This window comes from Neolamprologus brichardi, chromosome 1 (assembly GCF_056152115.1).
Source record: "Neolamprologus brichardi isolate AB-2024 chromosome 1, ASM5615211v1, whole genome shotgun sequence".
Lineage (NCBI taxonomy): Eukaryota > Metazoa > Chordata > Actinopteri > Cichliformes > Cichlidae > Neolamprologus > Neolamprologus brichardi.
The window spans coordinates 28,159,785-28,185,118 of NC_142104.1; the positions used below are offsets into that span (position 1 = coordinate 28,159,785).

The 25,334-nt window shown below is 43.1% G+C and overlaps 1 protein-coding gene and 1 pseudogene across 2 annotated transcripts in view; one reads left to right on the plus strand and one right to left on the minus strand.

Annotated features, from left to right (window-relative positions):
• Positions 1 to 4,239: 4,239 nt before the first annotated feature.
• LOC102791885 (uncharacterized) lies at positions 4,240 to 12,837 on the minus strand (annotated as a pseudogene).
• A 927-nt stretch (positions 12,838 to 13,764) lies between these two features.
• The window catches only part of LOC102795560 (E3 SUMO-protein ligase PIAS1-like), a 61,604-nt gene continuing 50,034 nt past the window's right edge, over positions 13,765 to 25,334 (plus strand). Inside the window, exon 1 of one of the 2 annotated variants that reach the window (XM_006793883.2) lies at positions 13,765 to 13,826. In XM_006793883.2, the coding sequence (XP_006793946.1) occupies positions 13,803 to 13,826 (24 nt within the window). In that variant the 5' untranslated portion in view covers positions 13,765 to 13,802. Of the gene's footprint in view, positions 13,827 to 14,728; positions 14,746 to 25,334 lie in introns of those variants that run through there. The other variant, XM_006793884.3, reaches the window with a different exon arrangement.

Here is a 25,334-nt window from a genome sequence, read left to right on the forward strand (position 1 = left end):
GAATCATCAGAGCTGAACAGGTGATGGAGAAACAGGTTTACCTTTTAGGTGAGATGAATGAAATGAAGGGAAGTTATGAACTGTTTCTGAGAGACAAATAACACCAGGATCCTTTTCTAAGTAGCTGACAGCTGGTAACTGTGCAGGGGCGGGTCTAGCAAAGTGTTGCCAGGGGGGCAGGTAGGGCATTAACAGGGAAAGGGGGGCACAAAGAAGTACTTTTCTTTCTTATTCTCATTTAAATTGTCTAGCTTTTAAAAAATTATTATCTGAATCTTACAACAAACAATTGATAGATTGATACATATATACCATCAAAACTGTGTACATCACCGTCACAACAGCATTTTTTTTCATTCAAAGGCTTTATGATTTTTCCTATAATGGTGGGCCGGTCAGTCAAAATGCCCGGGCCGATTTTTTTGTCCCAGTCCAGCCCTGTATGCAGCTCATCTGCAGTCTGGTGTTGCCTACATCTTCCTATTCGGAAGGCAGAATTTCCGAGTTCTAAGTACAATCAAAAGCACCACGACTGCAGTTTTTGTGTTGGATGTAAAAAGCGCACATGATGCTGTGACGTAGACTAGAATCATGGCAGCGGTCAACGACAGTCCAGGCGTGGGATTTCTCTCATGGAAATATGCATATTATTTTTTCCTTTCTATTGGTAGGTGGCACAGTGCACTTGTGGCAAGTAAGCAAGCTAGAAGACTGGCAATCTTGCTGGGTATCCAGTTATGGAAGCAACACATTAACAAGAGAATTCTGAGTAAAACCAAAGTTACTTTCCCTAGTAACTAGTTACTTTGAAAGTAATGAGTAACTTGAAGTAACTGAGTTACTTTTGATAGAAGTAACTTGTAATGTAACTAAGTTACTAATTTAAAGTAACTTACCCAACACTGGATTCAGGTCATCCGGATGAAACATTTTGTGTAGGAGAAACTTTTAATTACTCTTCCCCTCATCCATTGTTCAGTCAGATGAGGTCGCTTGAACATTTCCCCGACGGAAAATGTTGGTTCCAGATGAACTGAATCAACTTTCGTGTACTTTAGTAACATGAACAGGTATAAAAGTCTTTTTGAAGTAAAGGTGGAGAGGTCTCTGTAAAACTCCATATGAACAGATGTCGGTTTCAGAATAATTTAATCATCCATGCTATTTTCTCCTGCTTATATATTTTGGGGTCGTGGGGGGACTGGAGCCAATCCCAGCTGTCATAGGGGGAGATTCACATGCATTTTTTTCGATTGTGGAAAGAAGAGGGAGTACCTGGAGAGAACTCACACAGACACGGGAGAGCACGCAGAAAGGAGCCAAAGCGCCTTCTTGCTGTGAGGCGACAGGGCTGACATGCCTAAACATGACAAATTTGTGTTGTGCTGTGTAAAATTTGAGCAGGCGTCCCAGAATTTAAAATAGACACAAATGTCTGGTGGATATAATCTCATGATCTTAGGAACACTTCTTAAAACCACTGTGCACTGCAGATGCAACAAGACAACCATCAAAAATGTTATGGCAACTGACCATTGTTCTCTCCTTGACCCCCCTGACCATTTTTTCCATATTTTTTCTTTTCTAGGGTCCATGTCAGTGGTAGTAGAAACAAGATAGTAAATGTAGCCCATTCAGTTTGCAGGAAATTGTTTCAATCTTAAAGGAAACAAGGAAAGAAAAGAGTGGGAAAGTGCAATGTGACTGCCTGCTCTGGGTCCAAGATCATTTAAGCTGGAGTGTGGCCAGTGGTCTTGATAGCTTGAAAAGAAATAAACTGGTGGGGGCTGTGTTCTTTGCAGGTGGTCCTGAGGGTCATTAACCTGCTATTGACCAAGGCAGGTGTAAAGAAGAAAGGGTGTGGGTCATTCCAGTCACTGGGCTGACAGCTGAAACCTCTGTGAGACCCCACCCCACATCACATGAGCTATTGAGGTCGCCTGAGGCGAGATGTGAGTGGTGGTTGAAGCACCTGAGAATGGATCTCAAGACTGCACCGTCCTTGAAAGTGCATCCTTTCACTGCATGTCAACTGCTGAGTCTTGTCGTGTTGAGGTGTATTGACTGTGTTGTGCCATGAGTTTGTGGAGTGGCTCTATGTAGATGTCCGAGCACTCCTCACTGCACTGCGCAGCATGTTGTTTCGCTTGTGTTTGGAAGTTTTGTTCTCAAGATGAATTAGATTTTGTCTGCGTGACCTGGTTTTTCAAACTCCCTACATCAGTGGTTCCCAAACTTTTTTTGCTAGGCCCCCCTTTGTTTTACAAGAAAATGTTGCGCTGTGCGCCACGTTATTGTTTACATGAGATGAATTGCAGAATGGCAGATAGAGACAAAATACTGTTAATCTGACTATCTTCAGGTTCTACACGCTTACATATACACACGCAGTTACTGTCCCTCCATTTAGAAAGGCAGAGGCGTCATGGTGTGATTATTTTACGTGTAGTTGTTTTTTTTCCTGTGTAATAATATTCAACATTGCTATCAATACATTTTTCCAAAAATTCCTCTCTGAGCAAAATGGGTTTAAAAACATAAACAACTGTGGGATACTGTTTGTCCGTGATTTGAACCGGGGAACAAATTGTGGCAGGATCAACCTGATGTTATTTGTATCCCACTGTAACTTTACTGTATAAAGAGCTAACATCTCCAAAATGTCAGGAGTAGTTAGTCATTACAACAAGTGTTTGTGAACTAAAAATCAAGAATGTGGGATACTGTTTGCCCAGCCCAGCGCGTGCTCCCGATGCAGGTAAAAATAATTATGCAGGGGGACCTACCTTGGCACTTGTGCAGGTGAAATCAAAGGGAAGATATGCTTCACCATATTTTCTAGTCTTTGGCTTAGAATGAAGTTGGTTTGGAAACATATTCAGCTATGCTTCATCTCCTGCTTTGCGTTTGTGTGGGCGCCCGTGCTAGCAGTGTCCAAGCGTTTTGGTTTTTTTTCCCCCTTTTCATACCGCGCCCCCCCTGCAATGGCGGGCGGGCCCCACACTTTGGGAAGGTCTGCTCTACATGATGAAAAACCTACACAGACAGTGAAAAACTGCCCTCTGATCTGCCTAATCGAAAATCTGAGATTATTTGTAAAAAGCGAGGCTAGAGAGGGTCCCCCTATATTATCACACTACATAATGGCCTCATCAGTTCTGAGGGTTGTAAAGGTGATGCTACCCAGTCGTAAACATGCCACTGCCTCAGCATTTAACCCTTTAAGACCTACCATAGAACCAAGTCCGCCAGAGCTTATATTATATTTTTACATGCTATAGTGCCATTTTTGGGAGCATTTCAAGTTGCTATACATCAATACAACCATTATAGCCCAAATTGTAATAATATGTATGCATTAAGTGCATAGTAATTACATAAATTGCAAAAAAGTGCAATAAACTACAAAAAAATTGAAAATCATTTTTGTTTTTTTAACATATATTTCTAGTTAGAGAAATTTAAGAGGCTTATCCCTCAAAACTGTAAATACAAAAAAGTTGCACAAAATAGTTTCCCACCACAGGAAATTTATTTTGAGTGTCTTTATAGTTTTATTTTTGAAATACACCAATTTTTATATACTGCAGGAAAAACAAAAATAAATATTATAGTGCAAATTTGCAAAAAAAGCAGCATATGCATCAAAATAAACTATTTCCAGCAGTGCAATTTGAGTTCTAAGCATCCCAGAAACGACACAGAAAGTCATAAAGTCAAAGATAACTTTTAAAAACACCAGTCTAGGGTCATGAGGCCCTGATGGTAAAAAACTACATTTCTGCGAAAATGACTCGTCACTTCCGGTTTCGGGCAAGTAATGGCAAGTAATGGCCGATCAGCTGTGTTATGAACAGCTGATCGGATCGGCAAAGCGTGTTTCTGGAATATTATGTTTTTGTTGCTGCAAGTGCTTTTTATGCAGTTTTTGCAAAGCTATATGTGGAAGGAAACTGTGACTTAGGACAAGCTGATGGCATAAGATGTAAGTACAACTCCTCCGGTTTCATATGCAAAAAAAATGATTGCGCTAGCTTACATGGTTGCAGTGCTACCGGGATTTAAAAGTAGTTACGCAAAACAGAGCGTGCCCGCTCCGACCGGTTTTAAAGGGTTAAATTGATGATACACCATCTGGTGCCCCTGGACACATCATCAGTGATGTAACCCGGGGTCATTGGGGGTTTCGGGTCTTTCAACAATCAGACCCCCTCTCCCAGGCGACCCAGCCAGGGTTGATCAAGCCCCAGCTTGTGTCCAGGTACCGCTACCCTACATCCCATGCCTCTTCTTTTTTGATCCACAGCCAACTCGATGCTGTTTCTTCTGCGTTGGTGACCAACTTGATAGCTCTTTGCTGGTTAGCCCCTACGATGCCTAGGATTTTGTATGCCCTGCAAAGGTATTGGCCCACGAATCCTCGACATCCCACCTCGATGGGTTGGCATCTTACCCGCCAGCCATTACTCCGGCACTCCTCCACTAGCTCTGAATACTTTGCCCTCTTTCTCTCATGAGCTTCCTCCATACAGTCTTCCCAAGGCACAGTAAGCTCCAGAAGGATTACCTGCCTTGAAACAACTTGAAGACAACTGTCTTGGCTACCGCTTAAGGGAACTTTAACTGCTTTGCAAGTCAACTCTCAGCTCCCAGATGTGCGCCGTTGCCAACAGCCCAGGGGAGATGTTTCGGACTGGTGCTGCTGGTTTCTCCCCAGCTTTTAGAAACATGACTGTGTTCTTAACTTGGCAGATGCTCTTATTATGATTGATCCCGCTGCAGATGGAATCTGCTACGGCCTTCAGGACTTGATCGTGTCGCCAGCGATATTGCCCTTCGCCCAGGGCTTTTGGGCAGCAGTTTAAAATGTGCTCCAGGGTTCCTCTCTTCTGACAGAGAAGACAACCTGGTGTCTTCACCTTCCCCAACGTGAAGAGATTCGATGGACTTTGTAGCACATCATATATTGCCTGGATCAGGAATTTTATCTGATGGGGTTCAGCTTTCCACGGCTCATTCCATGTGACCTCGCATCCTACTAGTTGCTCCCATCTTGTCCAAGCCCTCTGCTGCCTCAATTGCACCATTTGGCTGGCTCACTTCTCCTCAACTCCTGCTTGCACCTCCTCAAGGATCAGCGACTGCCTCTCTTTCCCCTGTGCCTTGTCATAGTTAGGTGTTCTACTGCTACCCAAGCCTGCTTTTCCCTGGGCCACTGTACCCACCAGCACCCTTTGCTCTAGCCTTGACACTGCAATGCCTACAGCCTCACCAGCTCTCCACTTCCGTCCCGTCCTAACCTCTATTCCAGCGAGGGCAACCCGGGGGTCACTGGACTCCTGATATTGAAGCAGCTCCTTGGACCGACTCACCATGAACTTAGGCTGCTAAAGGGGAACTTCTGCTTGTTGTTATGACCATACAGATCGATGCTGCTCAGGCTTTGTGGCAGTCCCAACCACCTGTGCAGAAACTTGCTGATCCTCATCTCAAAGCCTTCAACTGTTGAAATGGGAACTTTGTAGACTAAGAGGGGCCACAAAATCCATGGCAGAATTAAATGCTGATAAATCCAGGCCTCAAACTTGCTGGGAAGGCCAGATTTATCCACTGCAGCGAGCCAGGTCACCAGGTCTTTGTTGGTCGCTTGTATGGAGGCTGCATCTTTCAGGCTACAGTTAAATACCTTACTTAAGTGATGGTATCTTGATGGTGCCTAGTGAAAACAAATATTTATCAGTAACCTTTTCTTTCTTCAGCACAAGAGACCTTGACTTGGTGGGCTTGAACCTCATGCGTGCCTCAAGACCCTTCAGTATCCACCTGCACCCTGGAACAGATGTAGTTGTCACCGTCAGGTTGTCCATGAAAGCTCTGATGGGTGGCTGTCTGACTCCAGACTAAGTGAGTGGCCCTCTACACTGGACTTCTGCAGATTTAACCAACATTTTTTTCTTCTCTTGGCTCTCGACAGAGGCGGTTGTACTTTCTCCTTCTCCCTCTCCCCCTCCCGTTATCTTTCCTGCTTGGCTTCTCATGCCTGCAGCTGTATTCATCAGTGGACCTGTACCGCCCGTCAGAGGAGGAGACGAGAGATTCAGCAGGTTGTTTGCACTGAATAAATGGCTTATATCAGCATGTACTGACCACTCAGTGCATTTTATCAACAATTTTAATATTTTTTGGGAACGCAGGCATCTGTTTAAAGCAAATGGATTTAATTTTAACAAGTCAGCAGTGAAACTGTTCACCTCCAACTTGTTTTATTTCATATGTCACCCATCTGTGCTTGGTGCCAGGGCTGAGATAAACGAGGAGTTATTTCATAAAGAGGAACAAACAGTACTCCAAGAACAGACAAAGCCCAGCAGAAACCTTGAAGAGGAGCCTCATCTGCCCCCACCCCGGAAGAGCTTCAGAAAGGAGAGACATCAGAGGCAAGAAGAGGAGTCCCTATTTGCCTCCAACTCTATCAACAACACCAACGACCAGGACGAGGGACCACGACCTTCCCGGGTCCCCCAAACCCCTGACAGGTCATCACCCTCCTCCCCCTCCCTTTCTCCCTCCTCCCCACACCTGATATTCACTGAGGAGATGATGGAGCGGGTCAATGCTGGGCTCAGATCTACCCTCCGGCCCAGTCCCTTTTTGTCCCCCATAAACCCCCCACCAGAGCAGCCAAAGATTCGCCATCGAGCCCCACCCTCAACAGAGCAATCGAAGTTACATTGCCCAGCCTTGCCCTCCTTAGCTCCTCCTTACCACCTTCATGCTCTGTCTCCACAGTCTGATGTGTGATGTGTGGAGGGTCCGGGCTGTGAGGATTATGGCAGTGGTGACTTTTCCCAGGAGAACCTGGGACCTTGTTTACTAGAAGGTTTTAAAATTTCTGTACTTTTAGGTGACAGAAGGAGACATGTGGCCTGGTCAAAACACAGAGAGCGGCACTCTAAAAGATCTTTAAATATAGTAAACATACCTTGTGTGCCACAGACTGCTCCCAAACACGAGGGGGCAAATAATACCTCTAAAACACTTAAGTTGGCTTTATTAAACGTTAGATCTTTAGCTGGGAAAACATTTTTAATTAATTATTTAATCACTGAGCACAGCCTTGATTTTATGTTTTTAACTGAAACTTGGTTGGACCAAAGTAACAGTGGAGCTGTTCTCATCGAGACGACCCCTCCTAACTACAGTTTTATCAGTGAGGCCAGAGTAAGCAGGAGAGGAGGAGGGGTTGCTGTCCTATTTAATTCATCATTTCAATGTAAGCAGCATCTCCTGGAAGTTTTCAGTCTTTTGAATATGTGGCTTTACAGCTGAAGGCCCCATCCAAAGTTGTGTTTCTTAATGTTTACAGGCCTCCCAAATACTGCACAGACTTTTTTAATGACCTCAGTGAACTGCTGTCTGTGATCTGTGTTGATTTCAACTTTGTAATTATTGTTGGGGATTTTAACATCCATGTGGACATCCCTCAGGACAAAGGGTCTAAAGACATGAGTAACACTCTGGGCAACTTTGGGCTGACTCAGCATGTAACAGAGGCCACACATAATAGAGGACACACTGTTGACCTACTGATCTCCAAGGGCCTGAGCATTTCAAAGGTTACTGTGTCTGATGTGGGCCTGTCTGATTATTACTGTGTTTCCTTTGAAAGTAAAATTTCAGCACACACAAATATATCAACAGCAGTGATCACAAAACGGTGTATAACTGAACACAGTAGTGCGATCTTTAACCAGATCTTCCCATTAACACCTGATCTGTCCAGAGGTTCAGTCAATGAGCTCGTCAATAGCTTCAATGCTAAAATGTTAAGTGTTATGGACACAATTGCTCCCATTAAGGTGAAGGTTATCTCTGGAAGGAAAAAGTCTCCATGGAGAAACTCCACACTGGTGAAAAATGAAAAAAGAGAGTGTAGGAAAGCTGAGCGCAGATGGAGAAAAACAAACTTCCAGGTTCATTATGACATCTATAAGGAGAAACTTCACAATTATAATTTACAACTGTTTCAACAGTTTTACCCTAACATCAAAGACTTGAAGGCTCCTTAGGTCAACTGAACTCCTCCTCTTGCAGTTTAGATGTCCTGCCAACAAATTTTTTCAAAAAGGACTCAAAGACTTTGGAGTCAGATCTGTTACAGATCGTCAACTTTTCTTTAATGTCAGGTGTGTTTCCAGAACCACTAAAAACTGCTGTAATTAAACCTATACTGAAAAAGGACAATCTTGACAAGACACAAATGAACAACTACAGGCCGATCTCAAATCTCCCATTTTTAAGTAAGATCATTGAAAAAGTTTCTCAACAGCTCAATTACTTCTTAAAACAAAATAACTGCTATGCCTTCCAGTCAGGTTTTAGACAGAACCACAGGACTGAAACCGCTCTGACCAAAGTGTTTAATGACACATGTCTGAATACAGACAGTGGGAAAATGTCAGTCTTAGTTTTGCTGGATCTCAGTGCAGCATTTGATACAGCTGACCAGAACATATTACTCAAACGACTGGAGAACTGGGCAGGTCTCTCAGGAACTTTACTAAACTGGTTCAAAACATACTTAGAAAACAGGAAATACTTTGTATCAATAGCTAACTTCACATCTGAGCAGGCAAGTATCACATGTGGAGTTCCCCAAGGTTCCATCTTGGGACCCCTTCTGTTTAACATTTACATGCTCCCACTGGCACAGATTATAAAGAACAACAAAATAAACTATCATAGGTATGCAGATGACACACAAATATATATCACAATGTCACCAGGAGACCGAGGTCCTGTACAGGCTCTTGGTAAATGCATTGAGGAAATTAATGACTGGTTGTGCCACAATTTTCTCCAGCTAAACAAAAACAAAACTGAAGTAATAGTCTTTGGAGCCAAAGAAAAACAATTACAGGTCACCAGAGAACTTCAATCTATACACCTAAAAACCACAAACCAGGCGAGAAATTTGGGTGTAGTGATGGATGCAGACCTAAACTTAGAAAAACACATTAAGACAATAACAAAATCAGCTTACTATCACCTCAAGAATATATTAAGGATAAAAGATCTGATGTCTCAACAGGACCTGGAAAAACTAGTCCATGCATTCATCTTTAGTAGGCTTGATTATTGTAACAGCATCTTTACAGGTCTACCTAAAAAAAATCAGTCAGACAACTACAGCTCATTCAGAACTCTGCTGCTTGAGTCCTCACTAAGACCAAAAAAGTGGACCACATCAGTCCAGCTCTGAGGTCTTTACACTGGCTGCCTGTCTGTCAGAGGATAGACTTTAAAGTTCTGATGCTGGTCTATAAAGCTCTGAATGATTTAGGACCAAAATACATCAGTGACCTCCTGACCCAGTATGAACCTTCCAGATCCCTCAGGTCATCTGGATCCGGTTTTTTATCAGTTCCCAGAGTCAGAACCAGACACGGAGAAGCTGCATTCAGCTTTTATGCTCCATATATCTGGAACAAACTCCCAGAAAGCCTCAGATCAGCTGAAACACTCAGTTTATTCTGCATTTGAATAAAACACCAAATCCACACTTTTAAGCTTAAATTTCAAAACTTACATTTTAGCTACTGATTTTATCTACTGTTCTGATTTTATCTACTGTTTTTTTTATCAATTTTAAATCATGCTTTTTATTTGTTTTTTAATGTCTCTGTAAAGCACTTTGAATCACCTTGTTGTTGAATTGTGCTATATAAATAAACTTGCCTTGCCTTGCCTTTTGTATAGTCTCGCTTAATCTATAACCCTAAGAGAGTCTCCCAGACTTGTTCTATAAAAACCTAAAGAAGAATTACGAAACTGACAACTCCTGGGCTTGGGAGAGGCTGATTGTCCTGCGGAGACGTTTCCTGCTGGATACTCTATGGTCGGTTGCGTCGTGTGTCTGGCGACATTCTCGATGGAGGACATTGAACGACATCTACCAATTTGGAACCATGATAACAGAGTTCTGGCTGATTGGAGCTGGCTCGGACCTGGCTTATCGATGAATAAGAAGCGGCTACAGCTGTTCAAAATCCCACAACCGATAACTCAAGTCAGCGGGCAGCGGACACTGTCCCCGAAAATACACCTGTTTTTTTTTGTTTTTTTTCCTATTTTAAATAATGCATTGTTAGAGTACAATTTCATTACAGACATGATAGACGATGGGCAGGGCTGTGAGTACTCAGACTGTGTTTTTTGAACGCAATATGGATAAGGTCTTGGAGAAGCTCATGGCTCTGCTTATTGATAACATCTTGAAGAAGAACAACGGGAATTGAGAGACCTGGTGACCAGTGACGGACATTAGACCTACTGTAAAATTGGATGCAGTTTGTTCGCACTAACCAAAACAACTACCATCTTCATCTCATGCAGCCCCCCTGGCGCCAGCTGGATGCTCAAGGCAAAAGCTGATGGGAATAACAATTCTCCCTTAAACTGCAGGAATGTCTTAAAGACATAAAGACCTGGATGGCCGCTAACTTTCTGCTTCTTAATTCAGATAAAACTGAGGTTATTGTACTCGTCCCTGAAAATCTTAGAAATATGGTATCTAACCACATTCTTACTCTGGATGGCATTACCTTGGCCTCCAGTAACACTGTGAGGAACCTTGGTGTGATTTTTGACCAGGACATGTCCTTCAACGCACATATTAAACAAATATGTAAGACTGCTTTCTTCCATTTGTGCAACATCTCTAAAGTTAGAAATATCCTGTCTCAGAGTGACGCTGAAAAACTAGTTCATGCATTTATTACTTCCAGGCTGGACTATTGCAGTGCATTATTATCAGGATGTCCAAAAAACCCACTGAAAAGTCTTCAGCTAATCCAAAATACTGCAGCAAGAGTAATGACAGGGACTAGAAAGAGAGAGCAGATTTCTCCTGTTTCTACTTCCCTTCATTGGCTTCCTGTTAAATCCAGAATTGAATTCAAAATCCTGCTCCTCACATACAAGGTCTTAAATAATCAGGCCCCATCTTATCTTAATGACCTTGTAGTACCATATTACCCTATTAGAGCACTTCGCTCTCGCTCTGCAGGCCTACTTGTTGTTCCTAGAGTATTTAAAAGTAGAATGGGAGGGAGAGCCTTCAGTTTTCAGGCCCCTCTTCTGTGGAACCAGCTTCCAGTTTGGATTCGGGAGACAGACACTATCTCTACTTTTAAGATTAGGCTTAAAACTTTCCTTTTTGCTAAAGCATATAGTTAGGGCTGGACCAGGTGACCCTGAATCCTCCCTTAGTTATGCTGCAATAGATGTAGGCTGCCCGGGGATTCCCATGATGCATTGAGTTTTTCCTTTCCAGTCACCTTTCTCACTCACTATGTGTTAATAGACCTCTCTGCATTGAATCATATCTGTTATTAACCTCTGTCTCTCTTCCACAGCATGTCTTTTATCCTGTCTTCCTTCTCTCACCCCAACCGGTCGCAGCAGATGGCCCCGCCCCTCCCTGAGCCTGGTTCTGCCGGAGGTTTCTTCCTGTTAAAAGGGAGTTTTTCCTTCCCACTGTCGCCAAAGTGCTTGCTCATAGGGGGTCATATGATTGTTGGGCTTTTCTCTGTATCTATGAAGCGCCTTGAGGTGACTTTTGTTGTGATTTGGCGCTATATAAATAAAATTGAATTGAATTGAATTGAATTGATTACGATTGAATACGCACACATACGCACATACACTGACACAGACCTACACTCACCCCCCACCCGCTCCAAACGCTTTCGAAGCTTATGTCTTCTATGTAGTGAGATGTGCTGATTCAAGTGCTATGTGCTGAAGTGTTTTTTTTTCTGTCCTCAAACTGATCTCCCTGTTGGAGCTCTGTCTGGGGGAGTTCTTTTTTCTCCTCGTCTTTCCTCATGTTGTGCATTTTCCATTGTTATACCTCTCTGACCTGTCTTCCCCATGTGTTGTTGTAATGTATGTATGGTCAGAAGGGTAAGATGGCGCTGGCAAAGGTCGGCAGCTAACCCAACAAATTTCCCACGCGTGGGACTAATAAAGGTTATCGTTGTCGTTATGTTCATGGCAAGAGCGAAAAGGATGGGCGAGATCGTGCATCTAGTGATAATCCCCTTTTCAAGCTTATCCCAATCAGAAGTTGTTGTTCCGGAAGTCGGCTTAGTAGTCCAGAATAAGGTTCCTGAACTTTTCCGGGATGTAGTACCGGTTCAGTGCCTGTTCTACCAGCTTATGGGGTAGAGATCCGTAGGCATTTGCGAGGTCAAGTCATAGTACTGCCAGGTCCCCTCTGTTCTTCTCCCTGGCTTCCCTAATGAGTTGTGTGGCCACGCCTGTATGCTCCAAGCACCCTGGAACCTTCGGGATCCCTCCTTTTTGGACTGAGTTCTCGATAAAGGAGTTCTTCAGAAAATATTCTATCAGCTGCTTAGCGACGATGCTAAAGAAAATCTTTCCTTCAACACTCAGCAACGAGATGGTTAAGAACTGATCAGTGTTTGGACTTATCCTCCTTTGGGATCCACACGCCCCTCCGCTTGTCTCCACTGTTTTGCTACCTTGCCCCTCCTCCAAATCACTAGTCAGTAGCTTTGGACAGTTCTTATAAACTTTGTGAGGTACTCCTCCCCATCAAATTCCTGCTCTGGTGCAGATGGGTTAATCAGGGCTTGACAGGGACCAAGATTTTGCTCATATTTCCATTGCCAAGAGTCGTATTTCTTTGATCGATCTCCTAGGATTCTCCTCAACCCCCCGGTAGGTTGACTTGTAGCTTTAGTGGGATCTTCCTCTGATACATCATCTGGTGCCCCTGGACAAATCATCAGTGATGTAACCTGGGGTCATTGGGGTTTCGGGTCTTTCAACAATCAGACCCCTTCTCCCAGGCAACCGCAGCTTTTTTAAACAAATATCTTATATATCAAGATAATATAGCAAGTTAAAAATATCTTGCTGGCATTGAAATGAAATTATACATGAAATACATGAAATCATGTATTGTATATGAAATTAGTATATATTCAAAAAAAGAAAGAAAGGAAAAGAAAGGAAAGAAAAAGAATCCTCATTTGTTTCAACATTTATATTTTAAAAAAGGTCCAAACTTTTTTTTTTTTTAAATGTTGAACATTTTAGAGCAGTGTTCTTTTGTTTTTACTTGACTGACACGAGCTGTCACATGCACAAAGGAGGTTTGCAGTGAGTTTTGTTGAAATTTTTAACTTAAAAAGATTAAAGCAGTTTTATTACTGATTGCAATGTTTTGAAAAAGACATCATTCTGCTCTACTCTCTCATCTTCAGCTTGAGTTTAACATACTCCAGTCTAAGGTCAGCTGATCAGTTGCTTGTGGTTGTTCCTAGAAGCAGACTAAAACACAGAGGAGACCAGGCCTTTGCAGTTACCTAAACTTTGAAACAGTCTGCCTTTTCACACTAGGACCTCTGCAACACTCAACATTTTTAAAACCCATTTGCAGAGCACATCTTACTCCCTAGCTTATGATTGAGTTATTTTTGATTTTGTGTCTTGTCTTCTATATATATTATTTTTCTTTTCTTTTTTTCTCAGTTTGTACAGCACTTTGGTCAACCTGTGTTGTTTTTAAATTTGCTAACTTAATTTCTGCCCTATTCGATTCTTTTGTAGACTATTCTAGTCTATTCTATAGACTTTTCTTCATTTTGCTCCTGTTTTTCCTTTTTTTAAATTTGTGCACCTAAACGCACCGCTGTGCGCGCTCCTGCGGGTTCTCTGCGCGTCCCAGTCATGTGACAACACCTCACCACGCCTGCGCAAAGAAATACAAGATGGCGGAGAGTGCGGAACTGAAGGTAAGGCGCAGCCTGAAATCATTATAAATTTACTCGGTTGCGAAGCGATCGATTGTTGGGTCACACAGTTCTTCAGGGGTTTAAGTCTCATGGGGCAGAGATCCTGTCAGATTTTGTGTTTATTGGGCAAAAACTGCCGGAACTTTATTGAACCCGCGAGCGCCAAAGCTCGCACGAGCATGTTTATGTTGATATTGAGACGCGCTGGTTTGGCTGAACTGACCGTTTTCTTCGGCACACCAGATGCTGGCAGGGCGGTATTCACTTCACAACCAGTCTCTGCCTCCTCTTTAACCCCGAAAGAGACGGTTCTTCTCCTCGCGGCAGGGGCAGTTGTCTCCATGCCGACTCTCGGCTCGTAAATTCGGAGAATATCTCGTCGGTTTGCGGGCTTTGACGTGCCGACAGCCTCCAGACTGTCAGTGTGTGTGTGGACATGACAGCGGCTGCACGCCTGTTGGTTTACGTTTGAAATAAGTCCCCTCCACATTAATGAGCACTTATTAATAATTAGAAACTGTCGTGCGTGGTGTCCGGGCAGAGGCCGAGTGTGGCCGCGGGCGGAGTAACACTATCCCGCCTGCTCAGTAATACCAGCGACTCCTCCGTACCTGTTGATACACGCACAATAAGACGCACCGCTTCGCCTAACGGTGCTCCTGCAGCTGGTTGCCCGTTATATCAGCACCAGGTGCGGCTTCCTCGCCAGGGCATCCGACGCGCACCTTATGCGCTGTATTGCCTTGGCAGCGTGACAGAGCCCAGTTTGAACATATCTAACAGTTATTGATCAGAGTCTTGGGCTATTTTTAGATCCCTCCCCCCTCCGGTGTGTTTCCACTGCCTGTCCGGGATCTGTGGATCTATACGTGCTCCTTTGTGCCAGCTGCTGCTCAGCTGCACTCACTGTAATGAACAGGTTTGTAGATACATCCTCTGCCTATATTGAAAACACACGTGTGGTCTTAATATAAAGCTTTGCAGTTCATATTTCAGATATGTATGAACGTGTGTGTGTAGTTCTTATTTGAGACACGTTTTCTCCACATTTTTATTTTCTTAAGTGCTTGCAGTAGGGCAGCAGCTGCTGTTTATTTTCATTGTCATTTAATCAGCAAATAGTTTTCTAGATCTCCCAGTGGGAAAGAGTGCGAAAGCCTAATCTAAGAAATCACCTGCAAACACACTGTCTAAAACATAGAGACCCAGTCAGTGAACTGATGATCAGCTTTTTCTTTAGATTTGCCTTTATGATTACCTGTCTGCCCACAAACATGGCTCTAGCCCTCCTTGTGGATTTTTTTGGATTGTACTTCAAATAAAATTTGAAGCACGATGTGATGAGCGTGTTTAGCATCATGTTTGGAACGGGACAACAGATTTGTGCAATGCTGCACCTGCTGATATGCACGAAAAGAATGGTGAGGATTTCTCGCATTGATCGCTGCTGACTGTTCAGTAATGATGAAATGCTGATGAAACTTCACACCGAGTATTTATAGATTTGCAGCATCATACAGGAGCCATAAAAGGTGCTGAGGAGGATCTGAGAAAGTGATTTATTGGTTACAGTTTCAGGTCTTTGAAAGTGTTAAACTTACGGTAGTCATGCACTTCCGATTTCCCGTGGACAGCGTCAGATCAGTGACGACTCAGCTGATCTGTGGTATTCAGAAATTCAAATCAAATTGGAAAAAGGGTTAATGCAGCAATGGCGTTTAAAAAAAAAAAAACAACACTTTTTTTTTTTTGCCCCTTACCTCTTGAACTGCATGGTTGCTTTTTGTCCTAAGTGTGTGTTTCTAGAGCTCTGCTCAAACAAGTAAGGCAGTGAACTTGTTTGAAATGCTCGACCTGAGCTCAGTGTAACAGCCCAGTATGCCGTTACACTTGGTAAACCTAAAAAAGGTGCACTTCACCTGTTAAACGAGTAGTTGCTTGCCAAACCTCCTGCGTGAAAGGAAGTGTTTGATCACTTTGAGGGGCTTTAATTGCGTCTTTCTCAGAACATGCCGAGGTAAGAGTGAATCATTCTAGTGCAAATTTCAGAGTGCATTCCTTCCATTCCTGAAGCATTTTAGTCAAATGGCTCGCGAACAAAGAGTTTTCTGAAAGATGCACTTTCTTGCTGAGCAGCGCAGATTCTGCAGTTTTGGAATTTGCTATTAATCCAAAGTATGTCCAAAAAATGAAAAACAATTTAAAAAAAAAGTGAAGCCCGGAGCGATTGTGGCTCAAGAGTTGGCAGTTCGTCTTGTAACCGGAAGGTTGCCGGTTCGAACCCCGGCTCGGACAGTCTCGGTCGTTGTGTCCTTGGGCAAGACACTTCACCCGTTGCCTACTGGTGATGGCCAGAGGGGCCGATGGCGCGATATGGCAGCCTTGCTTCTGTCAGTCTACCCCAGGGCAGCTGTGGCTACAACTGTAGCTTGCCACACAGTGTGTGAATGAATAGTGGAATTGTAAAGCGCTTTGGCTGCCTAGAAAAGCACTATATAAATGCAATCCATTATTATTAATATCACATCTCAGACCTGTGGCAACTTTTTAACAGCTGCTTTAACGCTGTAAGATTTCAGCACCCATCAAAAATGAATGCAATTAGGCAGAAATTGGGCAAAGGGAAAACAAAAACAATAATAAAGCAGGCATCTCTGCTCCTGGAGCTCCCACACAGCTCTCTGCAGAGCGTGGGCATGCATCATAGACCTGTAATTGGCCAACAAAGCCCAGAGGAGGTGCAGGTTCAGCTCCTTTTCAGGAATTACAGTTTGCTGAAAGGTTACAGAGCCAAAATCATACCCTACCCCTGCCTTAAACAAGTGACATAGACACTGAAAAACACTTTATAAGACGGGTGTGAAAATAGAGTCAGCTCACAGTTGGGGATGATTCACAGTGCACCCATGATAATTTTAACACAGCTAAAAATAAAACCAAACTAATTTTATCTTTATTTATTTATTTGTTTATTTATTTTTCTGTTTTGGCCAAGCTGCAATTCAGATTTGATGACGTTTCAAATCTTTAATTGAAAAGTGGCAAAGCACAAAACGGCTGCTTTTCTAACAGGCAGGCATCTATGTTTCATTTTATGGATTTGAAGATTTTTTTTAAATTAAGCTTATACGCTTTTCAGCACTTTAAGGCTTCACTTAAACTCCTTTTTGCAGGATGATGTGCTGTGATTTGTTTTATGTTTCACTGAGGGATTTTTAGTGTTTATGTCAGAAAGTTCCAGTCGCTCACGGGGATGTGAGCAGATCAGATGAGCTCCAGGACATCACCATTTTAATTCCAGCAGCTCCTTCACACCTGAGATTTTTTTTTAAGTGTTATTTTAACGAATGAGTGTCTCTTCTGTTCTTATACACCACGTTGTGGTTTTGTCACTTTGGGTGATAGCTGAGATGTTGTGCACTGGGTTGGCTGGTCCTACTTCTGAGCTTTTTGTGCAAGTGTGGAACTGTCACAGTGTGTGAAAGAAGCGAATGGCATTAATGAAAAGGAAAGCGTGTTAAAATCGGCGCTCTGGCAATCTTTAAGCACAGCTCTCTGCTGTACGAGACGTACCGCTGCAGCAAATGGTTTTCCATCATCGCAGTCGAGCACCAAATGTGAACTTTCTGATGTTTAAAATAAGAATCTGGTTGATAGCCAGTGCTCTAACAGTGTTTGTGGATATTTATTGTCTTTTATTTTTATGCCAGAGAGACAAATATTCATTATTAATGAATAACTGTCACAGTGTCTTTGAATGAGGACAAATTGAGCTGGTTCACAAAAGAAGGGAAATAATCAGATTCTTTTATGAGGGAACTTGAAAAAGAAAGTAATTGGCTTTTTTCCTGTGGAAAATAAAAGACCAAAAAAAGAGATTAAAAGTTTTAAATTTATTTCCAAATGAGTCGTTGGTTATTTTTGCTCCTTAATGAGGTAGCGGATCGAGCTGTAACGACAGCCACGGTTTAGACGTGTCTGCTGGATTGTTTTGAATGTCACCAAATAATGAGAAATATCTATTGCAGTGTTCCTAAATGTCAAGGTGACTTCTTCAGATGAAAACCCACTCCGATTCAGTGTGCTGGAGAAGTTCATTTGTTTTGGGTTGCTTTAAGAAAACCCCCCCCAGAACTGTCATTTTTAGTTCTGCTACACACCCGTGAGCCACAGTATTACAGCCAATATACAGATGAAGTGCATGTTATAGTTATCATGCACAAGCAGCGAGCATCTTCGAGTGGACGTGTTGTGTATGGGAGAAATGGGCAGGTGCAAAGACCCGAGGGCCAGCTCGTTATTGCCGCGCGATTGTTTTGGAGCCGAAAGGATCCGCAGCTGACGTCTGAGTGCCAGATATCACAACCACCTTCAGAGGTCTTGTCCAAGCCTTGGCAAAAGACCAACAGCATTAGAGGTGGGACATGCTGTTCTGGCACGTCACTGTATATTGGTTTGCACTGCTGCGCGTTACCTTCAGGAGGCCTCAGGCTGTTTATTATCATACTTTGTGTGGTGAACTGCCGCACGAATCTGCAACGCATTCATCTCTCAGACACAATCCACGCTTGTGAAAGCCTCTGATGTCCCCCTACCCCCCACCACCACACACACACAGACACACACACAAAAAAAGAAAAAAGAAATGTGTCCTGTTGCGTTGCATTTTGTTTCACAGGAGTCCCGATCCTCCTCGGCTTCTTTGAACTGTCTTCTCTCTTCTCAGGAGCTGCAGCAGCAGCAGCAACCTGGCAATACAAATAACTGTCTGTGCGCTGGCGGCTTATAGGTGGAGACAGTCTATTTGTAGAGCCTGTGGCTAGGTTAATCCCTAATGATACAGGCACTCTTCTCTGCTCCCTTACATCCTTTCAGCACCTGCCTATTTCTCTCATTGTCACTGTCATTATCACTGCAGCTGATTTCCAGTTTAAAGAGGAGCAGACGTAAACGTGGACGGGGCTAAGTGTGAGTGATGACTGCTCTCGCGTGTTCGGGTATTCGCAGTTGCGTTCATACGCCAGAAAACTTTTTATAGCATCATCCCAGACGCCAAAATGTAAAAAAGAACAAAAGCTGTGATAGGTGAAGACGCACGACAGCTCAGAGCAGATGGCGTAAATCTCACAGTGTGAAACGTGCGCCAGATGTTGCACGTCTCATCTTTTACAGAGATGTCAGAGGTGCTTTGCAGTGAACCAGCAGGAACAGACGGCTGCAGAAGGACAATTATTTTATTTATTTATTTATTTATTTTTTCGCTGCTTCTCTGAATTTGGTGAAGTTTAGGTGTTTTTACTCCCAGATAACAAGCGTACTTTGTCATGAGGCGTGGACTGATTGTTCAGTCCAGTCAAACCTGCGTTTAAGCTCAATTATTGTCTGATATTTTGCCACCAATGAGAACACGCCGTCATGCGGTTATTGATTTTTTTTTTGTCCCCCGTTTTTTTTTCTTAATATTTTTTCTTTTTTGTGCTGCTCTGCCGAGACTGAGCTTTTCATTACTCCTGTGGTGATCTGTTACATAGTCCTGTTGCCGTGGAAACATGTCACATTTGAGATGGACATGGGTAGGCAGCAGTTTGGAGCTCGATTGTGTGTTTCCAACTGGAAGAGAGACAGAGGCAGATATCGTTCTCTTTTTTAAAAAAATATCTTTGAGTATTAGAGATGTTTTGGTGTGAATCAAGAGGATGAATGAATTTTGTCTCCAGCTAGAATTTATTTGTTATCCCGCTGCAGGCTTTTTGGAGTCATGTGTGCTTTTTAGACGCCTTTTTAGACCCTTGGAGTTAATAAATCTCTCCAGCCGCAGCTTTGTGCAACTTGTGCGCCGAGTTTGTTATACTGTCACTTTGCAATTTGCGACTCATAATTCACCCATGATTTGCTGCAGTGTGGCATAAGTTTTTAATTCATCTGTGCCAGCGCTCAACATGGCTAGAGGCATAATGTTTGAGATTTGTTCTTGGTCTAAGGACACTGTGACCTTAAAAACAAGAAGTTTTTTGTTTAATTAATGCATGTTTTTGTTTTGGTTGTTTTGGTTTTTTGGGGCCTTTATTGCTGACATATTTCAGATATTCCATATATTCAGAATTGATAACATTAATCAGTGGTGCCTTCCTATTAAATCCTTTCATTGCCAGAGGCGCATAACCTCCAGGCGGTAATAATTCTGGGTTTTTATAATATTCATCAGGGTTAGCTGTCATTCTCCCAATCAATCATGAGTCTTGGTGCAGTTTGTTAGGCTCCAACACAGATTACACAAACAGTTACTGAAAGAAAAAAAACCTTCCTGAAAATTACTCCAAATGCAACACATGGGAATTCGTATTTGTAGTTGCTGTAAACGCACAATGTATGGAACCGTATTTCGATCGGTGCTTAATTACATATGACATCATGGGTGAGCATGGCTAGATACTATTCTGCTCATGTGGCTCATGGCAGCATAACTAAAGAGTTGTTTAACGTTTTCTTTGGAATTGTGTTTTGTCCATAATTGGCCAGATAATTAGCCTTTCATGCTATATACCTGTATGCATATTAAGTTTTAGAAAGAGAACATTTAATATAATTGCGTCATCAGCTATAAAGAAATGCATGTTTCCCTTCATGTATGTTTAGTAATATATAATGACACCTGTGTGATCACTGGGAGAATGAAACCGACTGCAGACGACGTCTCTGAGTCCTAAACAGTCGCTTGTAGCTCAAAGCGATAAAGATTAATAATAGAAGTTAGTGCAGGGTTTAGCCTCTTGAGTGACCTTCAACCTGATTGACGGCAGCTTATGACACAGATTCACCAAATATTCCTTATGGTTCTTTAGACAGTAGCCTGCTGCGAGTGGGAAAAAATGCCCTTTTCCCTTTTCCATTTTTTATTTATTTATTTATTTATTAATGAAAAGAGATCTGCATATTTTGCTTGAAGGACTGAATCAGTGAACTTGCAGTGATGATCCAGTGGATCACCTCTTACCTCTAGAATGAGGGCTGGGATTTCTGGGTTGGGATTACAGTTATTGCCCATAAAGGAATAGATTTCTGCAAATTCTCACATGCGGCACAACGATTTAATGATTTGGCCCAGTGCAGAACAGCTGTCTAGAAGCTCTGCACTGGAAGGTAAACATACACCCAACCTGGATAGCACCTGGTGCACTCCCTCCCCCTCTCTCTACATGACTTCAGGCTCCCTGTGCTCAGAAACTCCTGCTAGAATACACAAACGGTCTCTAATGTTGAAGTGAAGTTGTAACTCTATATCAGCTGGTGTGATACGCTTACACTCTTCTTCTTCTTTACTCTAACTCTCATGTTTAATGCTAGAGACGGAGAGACAGATGCAGTTGTTGGTCGAGAAAAGCAGTTGGTACTTTGACGTTTTCCTTCGTTAGCATCTTTTCTAACTAACTTCAGGGCAATGAGAGGATGCATGCTGAGTTGTGCATATACTAACATTTCTGTCTCTGCTTCTCACTTTTCCATCTCACCTGAGTTGCTCAGCTGCCATTTCTAACTGCCAGGCCTAGCTTAGCAGCTCACGGTGACGTCTTGGAATCGCCAACGCATTTGTGTGTCCACTAAAGACGGTGAGAACAAAAAGCATGGGAACGTACTGGACAAAAGATATGTTATCCTCTCGCACAGTTATTTTTAAAACGGCAAAGCGTGCACTTTATGCAAAATGGCCCGGGGGCAACAGAGAGGGATCTCACAGCTGACGAGTAGCTAGCTGAGAGTTTAACTCACGTCCATCGTGAAGGTGCAATGAAAAGAGTGAAAGATGATTTTCTTTTTTCTAGGTGATGCACTTAGACTTAGAATAAACACCCCTTCTCTTCTGAAAGATTGAAAATGTGAGGATGTAGTGGCAATTATTTGGTTGCCAAATGGTTATTTTGGAAAGTTCCACAAGGGAGTTCCACAGTACTTCATCATGCAGTCACCTAAAGATAGAAAAATGGCACATACTCACGGGCACTCAATGTCCGATGCTCCTTCAGTTGTCTCGCGTCGCAGTCTTGTATCATGATGGTAAAAGTGTGGCTCAGTATTACCTCAGAGGCAAAGTATTTACAGAAATTGCTTTTACAGTTTTCAGTGAGGCTGGCGGGACTGTTGCGAGCTCTGCAGCGGCTTCATTTGTCAAACAGGTTGTTACTCATGACAGCACAGCCGTAATTTCAAAAACATGTTACTTAGGAATTGGGCTTTTGGGACGCCCCGTACCATCAAGTGTGAATAAGCAAATTAAATTAGACGACAGGCTGGAACAATAGGAGCGCACGTGTAGGGATTAAAGCGAGCTCAGGTTTGATGTGTGTTGTCTTTCTCATTTTGAACTGACAGCTCGTTTAAAATCATCGGTGCGATGTATCTTTTGAGATGTAAGGCCGTGGAGAAATTGAATCGGGAGGCTTCATTCGGTGCAGACGTGGCCCTTGCACCCGTTAAAGCTGCGGGGTTTCTCTGAATGAATCTCGGGATTGGACTCCCAACACTGGAGAAGCCACCGTAATAAGAAAAAGACATCTGTGCTCTTTGCCAGCAACATGTTTTCTGCACAGCCTGCTGTCTCTTGCTACCATTTCTACTATTCCCCTTCATCTCGATGCGCGCCGACTCCTGCCAACTCCACAGGATTAAAACGGTGAACTAGAGGGCCAGAGCAAACTCCTCGTAGCTCCGCTCTTCATTTTCTCACCAGAGCACCACATCGGGACTCGGTGCTGTCGTTCTCTGCCTTACAGTGTTAGTTGCGTCCTTATTTCTTTAACACAGAAGTGAGGCCAGCAATAAAATCAACAGGCGTTTCCCTCCCGCTCAGCTGTTTGGATTGCTTTGCCATCCCTCATCTTTGTCAGTTTTTTCGTGCCAGCTGTCTGCGTCCACCTACAGCTACAGTTTAACTGTGTGCTTTGGTTGCTACCAGCACCATGTACCTGCAATGTTCTGGCAGCAGATTACAAATGGCCTCCCATTACAACTTGTGCCATTGAGCGTGGAAGGGGACTGGTATTTAGATCTGCTATCTGCCCATGGCATGCTGGGACTAGACCTCAGTAGCCTCAGGTATGGTGGCACAGCGTTTAATGCACTAATAATTAGAAGAGAAGCATTTTGAAGTCGGTCCAGCTGGGCGGCTTTATCTGATCCTGCTACGGGGGTAAAGGAATAGCCTCATCCATATTTTTGACCCAAATACCATCTTTTGTTTGATCCATATAGCACACAGTGGTTTTGATACTACAGAGGCAGGAGGGAGAGAAAACAAAGGGCGGAGGTATTTCAGAGTTAAAGCCTGAGTCAGAGAAGCTGGAAGGCTAAGAGGTGGGGGGATGGGAGGACAAAGAGGCGTGGAGGATGGGGAGGGAGCTGGCACTCAGTATAGAGCCCTCATGCCGAGAGTGGGAGCTTTATATAATGGCCAGGTAGTGTGCAAGTTTCCCCCCCCCAAATCCTTCGCTCCCCTCCCCACCCCACCACCACCACCAAATCCACCTACACAGCCTCCACACAACCACTGACGAACACACACATCCTGCAGAAACCTTTGCAGAAACTGCTTGGCACAACATTATTAGCCTCACCATCTCCCAGTCTCCAGGGACTCCAAAGAACTGCATTACTGTTCACCTCCTCAAAACCAAGTATATTGCAGTGAATTTTTTAGCTCCGCCAGCAAACACAGAGCTCAAAGGGAAACAATTTTGGCTGCTCAAGGCTTCTAACGCCGGTCTGGTGTCGTATAAAGGCTGGAGATGAAACGGCGTACAGTGATACACACGCTGAAATCATTCTTACCAAGATCTGAATGAGAAAAGCTTAAAGTGGTCAGTTTGATCATTAGCAGCTTCGGCTTAATCTGGTGGTCTCTTTTATTTTGAAAGCCACATATGAATGCAGTCTGTGTTGTGGGTGATTATATGCTGCGATAGTGAAGAAGAAGCATCTAGTTTTGGCTGCCTCCTTATTCACATGGGGCAACCACAGCAGGTCGATTCACGTGTTTGATTTTTCTTTGTTCTTTTAACACCAGATGCCCTTCTTGAAGCAACCTTATAGAGATTTTTGCATCTCCTCCTGAGATCAAATCAGGGATCTTTCACTTGAGAAGCAAATGTACAAACCACTGTACTGTGGACCTCATAAATCAGTGATTGATTGTCTGCTTATTCTTTTTTTTTCTCGACATTTATCGAAATGACTTCACGCACTTTTTCATTGATAATTAAGATTTGGATGTAAAAACAAGGCGTTGACCCAAACTTAATATCCTTAATAGCCACTGCCCAAAAACCCCAATGTGACCTAACTGGAAAGACAGAACAAAATGAGTCATCAATAAATAAATGACTCAGTTTGCTAACAGATCATGCAGATTTAGAGAAATTGACTTCAATATTAAACAACAAAGTGACAGTGTTTTTTTTTTTTTAAAGAAAAGAGAGATTCAGTTCCTCTTATCATACCCAGCATGCAATTAGTACAAATCGCATGCTAAGACTGCCGATCACGAGTGGTACATACAACCCACCTTATGCACTTTGCTGTTTCACTGTACTGTTTCTGTTTGTTTCTATGTTCAATTTTCTTTAAATAAAAGCTGTTATCCCCAGTCAACCCTGCACGGAGAGGTTTAAGGCAGCATGAATGGGTCTGTGGCTGTCAGCTGACCTTTGGTCGTGACTCTGGGTTGAATTTTTGTCGGGCATCGCTCGTCTTCGGTGAACACGGCATCTTTGTTGGGGGATGGGAATTTCATTTGATCATATTGACATTTAAATGTTATTTAACCGAACGCACAGCAATGAGAGGGGAAGAGAGAAAGAAGGGGACGTGTGGGCGTTACAGTTTATTCTTCTCAATGATTTAATTTGGTGCATTCATGGGGAACTCACCTGTGTGTAATGCAGAGCCTGAGGAAACCTATGAGTAGCGCTTGGGATTTTTGCTGCTTATCAAAATGTGCAAGCTTGCATCAAATGTGTCTGATTTGAATATTAATTTGGCAGATTTAAGATTTTTTTTTCTGCTCAGCTCGTCTTCAGTTTCCGTAAAACATTTAATCCGAAGCTTCAAAGTGTGAAGTGATTAATGCCAATGCTGCAAGCTTCAAGTTTAACTCAGTATCAAGGTGTGGTCTGGCGACTTTGAGTCTCGGTGTCGTCATGCGGGAAGGAAAATATTTATGGTGTTCTGTGTCACCTCAGGCAATGGAAAAAAAGCGAGCCTAAATTTGTCCTCCTGTGCAGGCTAAATTTGTAGCAGGCTATTTCAATCTCGCACCCAATCTTTTCTTAAGCCCAAGTGGAGTTAATCAGCGGTATCACAAATCTCTGAGTCTTTGATCAGCTCCTGGGAAATGTTGGTTTTTGAGCCGGTTGTGGCTTTTCAGCTGCTGTGTAGGTTTGGTCTAGTACACATGAGCAAAGTGTCGGTGTGTGCATGTCATATGACGGTCATGCAGCTGAAGAGTGCATTTGAGGT